The 7,728-nt window shown below is 56.8% G+C and overlaps 2 protein-coding genes across 3 annotated transcripts; one reads left to right on the plus strand and one right to left on the minus strand.

Moving 5' to 3' along the window:
- Positions 1–225: 225 nt before the first annotated feature.
- Positions 226–3,918, minus strand: NIP7 (nucleolar pre-rRNA processing protein NIP7). Of its 2 annotated transcripts, none has more exons than XM_084812613.1 (5): positions 3,684–3,918; positions 1,852–1,938; positions 1,058–1,196; positions 748–888; positions 226–641 (listed from the first exon to the last, which is right to left on the minus strand). In XM_084812613.1, the coding sequence occupies exons 1-5, from the start codon at positions 3,833–3,835 to the stop codon at positions 522–524; spliced, it is 639 nt and encodes a 212-aa protein (XP_084668739.1). In that variant the 5' UTR covers positions 3,836–3,918; the 3' UTR covers positions 226–521. The 2 variants fall into 2 exon arrangements, with proteins under 2 accessions (XP_084668739.1, XP_084668740.1); XM_084812614.1 differs by lacking the exon at positions 3,684–3,918 and adding an exon at positions 2,389–2,485.
- COG8 (component of oligomeric golgi complex 8) lies at positions 2,558–7,310 on the plus strand. The gene is made up of 5 exons (XM_084812608.1): positions 2,558–3,091; positions 3,325–3,532; positions 4,502–5,323; positions 5,704–5,872; positions 6,139–7,310. Exons 1-5 carry the CDS (start codon positions 2,721–2,723, stop codon positions 6,426–6,428), a joined length of 1,860 nt encoding a protein of 619 aa, XP_084668734.1. The 5' UTR covers positions 2,558–2,720; the 3' UTR covers positions 6,429–7,310.
- Positions 7,311–7,728: the final 418 nt, after the last annotated feature.

A 7,728-nucleotide genomic window follows, 5' to 3' on the forward strand; every position in this document is an offset into this window, starting at 1 on the left:
CTCCCTTTCCCTCTCCGGCAGACACAGTTCGCTCCCTCTGTCTCCCCCCTGCTTTACTTTCCTATAGAGGTAGCCTGCCAGTAGGGCAATGAGGCTGCAGTAGCGAAGGTAGGTGGCCCAGTGAAATTCCACTCTGGTTCCCCATCCCAAACACCCTGGGAAAACAGAAAAGGGTGTGTCCTCGTCAGCGCCCTGACCACACCACAAACAAGACAGTCAAAGGAACAAAATCAGATCATTTTACTGAGTTGATTACAACTTCTGTCTTCAAAAATAGCAGGCCTGCAGCTACATCTCAATGTTTTCTAGCTCACTTACAGCTAACTACAGGCCTCACTGTTGTCTATCCATCAGATGACAGACGGCTATTTTGCTGGCAGCTTCTCTCCATCATAAACAACCTACTACGCTGGGCCTTCCACTGTTTGCATGGAAAGGGGAATAGGTTGGCAGAAAGTGCAGAACAATTTCTTTGGTTTCCATCTAGGGATAAAGTTCTTGGGCCTTTGTTGCCCTTGCATTTAAGTCAGTGTCTCCTCATGCCGTATGTATTCCCCGATATCCGCTTGATGAAACACCACAATCGCCATGGGGTCCACCTTTCGGCACTCCTGGGTGGACTTGGCTGCCACGCCAAAGCCCTGAAAGGGTCAAACAGAGCATGAGAGGCATTAAGACCATTTTTGTTACGTCATCTCAGAATACAGCCAAGTTCAATACCCTACCCAGCCAGTAGCCATCACTCACCAGGGGGATGTCAGCCATGGAATATACCACCACTCCCTGGTACTGGGCAGTGCTCTCTGTGATGCGCCCCAGGCCAGACTTCAGTACGTGGTTCCCATAGAGGAAAGACTGTTCTGCACCAGGCTTCACCCACACTTTGTACTGCAAGAGAGAAACCAGAACAACCCACCAAACTAACTGCTAAGGAACAAGTTACTTGCTCAAACGAGATACTCCCTTTCAATCCTCTTGAGTTGGATTTATTGTACCACCCATTGGGCTCAAGCCCTTCCATATTTTCTTTACATCCCTTGAATCAAAGTTACTTTACCTTGGCATAGGGGGCGAGATAATCCAGGGCAGTGACATGCAGCCGGAACTTCTGGGTCTTAGTAAACTTTCCAAAGCAGGTGCCCAGTGACACCAGATTCTCCCGGGGAATGTTTGTAGCAAGCTTCAGGATCTTCTCGCTAAGAAACAGAAGCAGAGGCAGCTCACTGGGACTCCGCCCCTCCAGCATCAAAAGTTCTGAAGCGATCCACAGGAGCTGTTCTGAACCTTGCCTGACTTGCTTGGTTTGTAGCATGGTCCACTCACAGTGTACCATGGCTGAGCACACTCTGAGAAGCAGAAAAACCTGCTGAACAGGAGAAGACTCTGGTATCTGGGTTTTAGGTGCTGCAACCTCCTAGGACAATGGATGCTTTAAGGTGCCCAAACCAAATCGAGGATGCTGAGGAGATACGCTGGAACCCAACATGTCACCCCCTCCCACACACACAATGATAACATGGAGAAGAAGTGTGGGGGCCTTCATACAAGTGAGTGTGTGTGTGGGGGGGAGGGCTTTCCACCCAAACAAGGAAGTCTTGGATTCTGTTCTCAAACATCACAAAAAGTATCTCATCAGAATGGATAAACTTTTCCAGAGCCGGAGCAGGTGAGATGGGCCCCCGAAGCCAAGCTGCATGCAAAGTATAACTAAACTGTTGCCGCATCCAAGCTGTCCCAACCCAGGGCCCTCCAGATGTGTTGGACTGCAGCTTCCATCATCCCCAGCCAGCGCTCTGGAGGGCCTGGGTACCACAACTGGAGGTCCCCTGAGGCAGTAGCGGCTTGCCTCACCTGAGGTAATAGACGCGGTCCTTGTGCAGGCGGAAGCAGTAGGCCCCATCGGGCCGGTCGACGAGGAGCTGGATGTTCTCACCGATGCTGCAGGAAGGAAGAACAGAGCTGGCCTCAGAACCGCACGGCCAGCCCCGCACGATGTGGCCAAAGGCCCCTCCAGCCCGAGTGCCGGCAGCTGCGTGGCCCCATCCCGCCAACCCGCTTCCGGCCGCGTTCCGCTCCGCCAGGAGCAGGGCTCCGGTAAAGCTGCACCGCCTGCGTCGCCCACTCAAGACCAAGCCGCCCCAGGCGCCCGCCGGGGCAGCCGCCAACGACACCCCGCCGCGGGGGCGCCCCTCCCACCCCGCGCTCCTGCGCAGCCTGCCGCGCCGGCCAAAGCGGGCCGGGCGCCGCGGGGCGGCAGCGGCCGTCCCGGGCGAGAAGTGCCGGCGCCGCGCCAGCCCGGGCCTCTCCTCGGGGTGCCTCGGGCCCGCGCCGGGCGGCGGCGGGTCCCGCCAGGGGACGCGGGCGGGCGGGCGAGCCGCGGCCGCTCACTATCGGGCCAGCTTCTCGAAGAGCGCGCGCGTCTCCTCCTCCGTGAGCGGCCGCATCGCAGCGGCCGGCCGGAACAGCAGCCGAAGCCCGCGTGGTCGGGCCAGAGCGTAGCCGGAAGCGGAACACCGGGCCCTGCCCCTCTATGCTCACACCTACGCAGACCTCTATGGCAACGGTAGAGCACGAGGGGCCTTCGGGCAGAGCGCCGCCGCGGCGGAACCACAGAGCCCGCGCCCTGGAGGCCAGAGCGGCGCCCGCAGTCGCCACGGAGCCTCGCGGCCAGAGCGGCCCTGTTGCCATAGCGATCACTTCCTCGTCCACGTCGAGGCCCGATGGCGGCCTCGGAGGCGTCGGGGCCGGCGGGGGCCGGCGGGCCGGACCTGGAGGAGGCGAGCCTGCTGGCCTGGCTGTTCCGGGGGGCGCCCTCGCCGCTGCTGCCGGGCGCGGCGGGCGCGGCGGCGCTGCCGGCCTACCTGGCGGCGCTGTCGGGGCTAGGCCTGGAGGCGCTGCGCAGGGAGCCGGCGCGGCTGGCGGAGGAGCGGGCGCACCTCGGGGCGCAGACGCGGGCCCTGGCCTTCGCCCACTACAAGACCTTCATCCGCTCGGCCGAGTGCACCGCCGAGACGCGCCGGGGCTTCGGCGGCATCGAGCAGGGCCTCGACCGCCTCCTGGGGCGCCTCCCGCCCTTCGCCGAGACCTGCCGGTGAGGAGGAGGAAGGGGAGCCCGGCCGGCGCTCCGCGGGGGCGCCCTTTGCGGGCAAGACGCGTGGCCAGGGAGGTCTTTCGCCGCACCCTTCACTGGCGGAACGCCCTGCCGCAGGGCTTATCGTGGCATCCGCTGGCGCAGATGGCTGGCTTGCCCGCCCGCCCGGGGGCTGTGGCGCCCCTCTGCATTGCTCGCTAACCTGCCTTCCTCTCTCTCCCGTTTCCTTCCAGGAGCTTCATGCGTGAGGCCGAGCAGATAGCCCAGAGCCGCCGCATGAACAACCTGACTCTGAACCGCCACACAGAGATCCTGGAAGTCCTGGAGATCCCCCAGCTGATGGACACCTGCGTCCGCAACAGCTACTATGAGGAGGCCCTGGAGCTCGCGTGCTACGTCCGCCGCCTGGAGAAGAAGCATGCCGCCATCCCTGTCATCCAGGTGCACCTTCCCCCCCAAACATGCTTTCCGGGGGGGGGGGGGTATCTCCAGAGCGCCCGGAAGCCATACGGAGGATTCCTACCTGTCTGGGCTGCTGTCCTAAAGCTCGGTCAAGAAAGGCAGCTATAACGGGCATCCTGCAGTTCCTTACCTTTCTTTCAGCTGCCCTGTCTTATACAGCTGGAGCTGGGGTGGCTTCTGGGTTGTTCCAGGTGGGTTGACTGCTCCATGATAGCTGAGACCCATGTTCCAAGAGCAATCCTGTGTTAGGTGCCAGAATCTTTCTGGCTCTGTTCTTCTCATTGCGCAAGTGCTTCTGTTGTTCTTGGCAGTTAGGGTGCGTGGTTGTTCATGTTGGAGGGATGATCCTGTCTATTTCTTTCTCTGCAGCAAAAGCAGAATATGGCCATTGATCTCCTAAGTGTCACCTTTATAGCAGGGGTAGCTAGACCACATTTCACCAATGGGCTTTTGGCCAATGTCTGGTGGACCTGATGGTTGCTGGGATTCTTGCAAAAATGGCTGAGACTAGGCGAGACTTGTTCTGATCTAGGCAAGCACTTCTTATGTTCTTAAGCAAAAATGTGTTCTCTGGACTCCTAAATCCAGTTTAGTTACACCTTGTTAAAACTCCCCAGAATGTAGCTGTGAAAATATATAGGAAGCTGTTGGTATTAGTCAGATATTTTCCATCCCCTCTTGCCTGACCCTAACAAATGGAGATGGTGCCAGACCTCAAACCAAGACCCTTCTTCATAGAAGGTAGGTGCTCTGACACTGAGCTGTATGTAACTCCTCCCCTAAGTGGTCATGTCAATGAATCCTAGGGCTTCTCATAGCAATAAAGTGGCCTGTGCAGTATTGAAGGCGGTCCATCCATCCCTGCTGGTCCCGGGAGTCTATTTTCAAGGTGCTGTGCCCGTGAGGGAGGGTAACAGGCCCTGATTTGGTCTGTCTTCTCCTTCCCAGGGTATAGTGGCAGAGGTGCGCCAGTCCACACAACTCATGCTCACCCAGCTGATCCAGCAACTGCGCACCAACATCCAGCTGCCTGCCTGCTTGCGCGTCATCGGCTACCTGCGCTGCATGGATGTCTTCACTGAGGCCGAGCTGCGCATCACTTTCCTGCAAGCACGTGACATCTGGCTGCTCTCCATCCTGGCTGCCATCCCCAACGACGACCCCTACGTGCATGTCACCAAGACTATCGAGGCCTGCCGTGTGCACCTGTTTGACATTGTCACACAGTATCGTGCCATTTTTGCGGACGAGGAGCCGCTGGTGCCCCCTCCTGGGCAGGACACCCTCAATGAAAGCGCCATCTTCCACGGCTGGGTGCTGCAGAAGGTCTCGCAGTTCCTGCTGGTGCTTGAGCGTGACTTGCAGCGAGGTGTGGGCAGCCGCCTGGACTCTCTGCTGGGCCAGTGCATGTACTTTGGCCTCTCCTTCAGCCGTGTAGGAGCGGACTTCCGGGGGCAGCTCGCCCCTCTCTTCCAGCGGGTGGCTCTGCTCACCTTTGAGAAGGCCATGCAGGAAGCTGTACGTAGATTCCAGGAGGAGATGAACTCCTATACTCTGATATCTGCACCTGCTGTCCTGGGCAGCACAATCCCAGCGGCTGTGTCTTCTGCCCAGCCAGGCACTCTGCAGCCCCCCATGGTGCTCCTGGACTTCCCACCGCTCGCCTGCTTTCTCAACGATGTCCTGGTAGCCTTCAATGACTTGCGTCTCTGCTGTCCTGTGGCTCTTGCTCCAGAGGTGGCAGCTACTCTGGAGAAGGCCCTTGTCCAGGTGGGCTCTGTGCTTCTTAGAAACTGGGAGCAGGACTGGAGAAGAACATTCCAACTGCCACTTGGCAGAATAAGATTGGCAGAGGCCAGCAGCAGAGGTCTAAGTGCCAGGCTGCTTGGATTTTTCCAGCCCTTTGGGCAACAGGGCAAGCCACATCCTTCCATGCTTGCTTCTTCCCTCTCCTGCTGTCTCCTGGGTAGCTTGTGGCACCTGCTATCCAGCTGCTGTCCGCATCCCAGACTGATTAGCTGGGGTTTGACTTTTTGGGCACATATTGTCCATTGGATCAGGCTGTGGTTCCATGCTCAGCTGGAGCCACAGCCCCTGTCCTGTCCTGAATATGCAAGCCAAGGGATTCAGCCTTTCTCTTCTCTCTGCAGGTGACAAAGGCCATTCTGGCTTTCCACCGGGCGGAGGCATTGGCTTTCAGCAGCCGAGAACAAGAGCTTTTCATCCACTTCTGCACAGCATTTCTGGAAGACTTGGTGCCCTACCTCAACCGCTGCCTCCAGCTCCTCTTCCCTGTAGCCCAAATTGCACAGGCTCTGGGTAGGGATGCCTTTGCTTCCTCAGCAGGAGGTGTGGGAAGGAGGCACCTGGTAGCTGATCCCCAACCTCTTCGGGCCGAGCGCGGTTCCTCTCTGGGGCTCTGTGAGTGGCCTGCGGGTGAAACCTGTGGAAGGGTGTGTTCTGCTGTCCAAGGGCCTCTCGCTGTGCTTTGGGATTTGAGGAATCTTCTCTTGAGTCTTGTTCGTTTAAGGCTGATGTAAGATTTTGGCTTCTAATTTTTGCATCGTCTCCCCTCTTTCTGCTAGGTGTTCCCCCTACTCAGCTCCACAAATATGGGAGCCTTAGCAGTGTGGATGAATGTGCAATCCAGGAGCTCTTTGCCTCAGTCCTGCCCGAGAAAGAGACTGTTTTCCCCCCAGCTGAGGAGAAAGGGCCATCCCAAGAAAGCCCAGCAGATGAATTGGACTCGGAGCTCCCTAATTCTGAGCAGGAAGCATCGCCCAACATCTCAGCCCCTGTTTCAGAAGCAGAAGAGTACAGCACTGCAGTGTCTGGGGATGCGTTGCAGCTCAGTGCGCCACCAAACACGGAATAGTTCTGTCTGAAATGTGGCTCTTTTCTGGGGTGTCTGGCACTTGGCAGGCCTAGCTGGAGCAAGGAGCATTTGTGTGTGTGCACTGCTAGCCACGGGCAGGTGCACCACTTGGCTCCTGTTCCTGTGCTTCTGTTTCTGCAAGGACAGGACGGGGTTGGGCTTGCATTGCTCTGACTGGAAGCTGGTGTCGACGGGGAAAAGGAACATTGGTGAAGGTGGAGCAGGGTCTGAATAAATGTGACCGTTTTGTTTTGCTCCTTTGTACCTCATTGGGCAATACTGTGAGAGGAGCCAGCCCATCTGTCCTCCCTCCCGATGCTTGTTTAGGCACTGTGGCAGCCTCCTCGGTGTCTTTCCCTTCGCCGAGGATACCCCCGTATCATCTTGCCCTTCCTCTCCTAAATTGCATGGTGACCTCAGTTGCAGTGAAAAGTCCCTTCTTGAGCAAAGCACTTTCCTTGATGCTTCTGGCCAGGGGCAAGCATCTGCTTCGCTATGCCCAGCTTGCTGGCTGCTGTTCTGGTTGCGCCTTAAAGCACAGTGCATCCCACTAGCCCCTTTGGGTGTGGGAGGGGGGAACTGCCTGAGCTTGTGCCACAGCGAGCTGTGTCTGCTGGGCCAGGCTAGCCAAGGAGGCCAGGGTGGAAGTCCGAGAAGGGGGACTGGGGAGGAGGTTGTACGTCTTGGTTTGTCTCCACTTGCTTAGAAAAGAAGTAAAAAAATCACCAGTCGCAATAAGATATTTAAATTGTTTTAAATTTTTTGTCTGTTTTAATCCCTGTTGTAGGACACCTTACATGTGGGGTATGTTTTAACCTTGTTGTAAAATGCCTTGAGTCTGCCTTTGAGAAAGGTGTCTAATAAATAAATTAAATCAATAATAATAATAATAAGCTAGGACCATCATTAAGGTAAGGTGCGCTGTCAGAAAATAGTGAGCAAGCCTTGAGTGATCCTGAAAATACATTCTGGAGGAATGATAAGCAAAATTGATGGAGGGGGAGAAAAGGTTGGGCCATGGGCACGTCTGGAATTGGCGGGCGTGGGGAGCCACCATTAGCCTCCTCTCCATTAGCCTCCTCTCCATTCAGTGTAGAATCACAGAATCATAGAATAGTAGGGTTGGAAGGGGCCTACAAGGCCATCGAGTCCAACCCCCTGCTCAATGCAGGAATCCAAGTCAGAGCATCCCTGACAAATGGCTGTCCATCTTCATTTTGGATGCCTCCAGTGTGGGAGAGCCCACCACCTCCCCAGGTCATTGGTTCCATTGTCGTATTGCTCTTAACAGTCAGGAATT

The sequence above is a fragment of the Heloderma suspectum genome, chromosome 8 (assembly GCF_057233095.1).
Source record: "Heloderma suspectum isolate Gila_16-S chromosome 8, 16-S_ref, whole genome shotgun sequence".
In the NCBI taxonomy this organism is placed as follows: domain Eukaryota; kingdom Metazoa; phylum Chordata; class Lepidosauria; order Squamata; family Helodermatidae; genus Heloderma; species Heloderma suspectum.

Coding starts and splice junctions, on each gene's coding strand:
- COG8 (XM_084812608.1), top strand. CDS start 2,721: ATGGCGGCCTCGGAGGCGTCGGGGCCGGCGGGGGCCGGCGGGCCGGAC. Junction 3,092..3,324: donor CCCTTCGCCGAGACCTGCCG/GTGAGGAGGAGG, acceptor GTTTCCTTCCAG/GAGCTTCATGCGTGAGGCCG. Junction 3,533..4,501: donor CCGCCATCCCTGTCATCCAG/GTGCACCTTCCC, acceptor TCTCCTTCCCAG/GGTATAGTGGCAGAGGTGCG.
- NIP7 (XM_084812613.1), bottom strand. CDS start 3,835: ATGAGAAGAACAGAGCCAGAAAGATTCTGGCACCTAACACAGGATTGC. Junction 1,197..1,851: donor GACCGCGTCTATTACCTCAG/GTGAGGCAAGCC, acceptor TCTGTTTCTTAG/CGAGAAGATCCTGAAGCTTG. Junction 642..747: donor CCATGGCTGACATCCCCCTG/GTGAGTGATGGC, acceptor TGACCCTTTCAG/GGCTTTGGCGTGGCAGCCAA.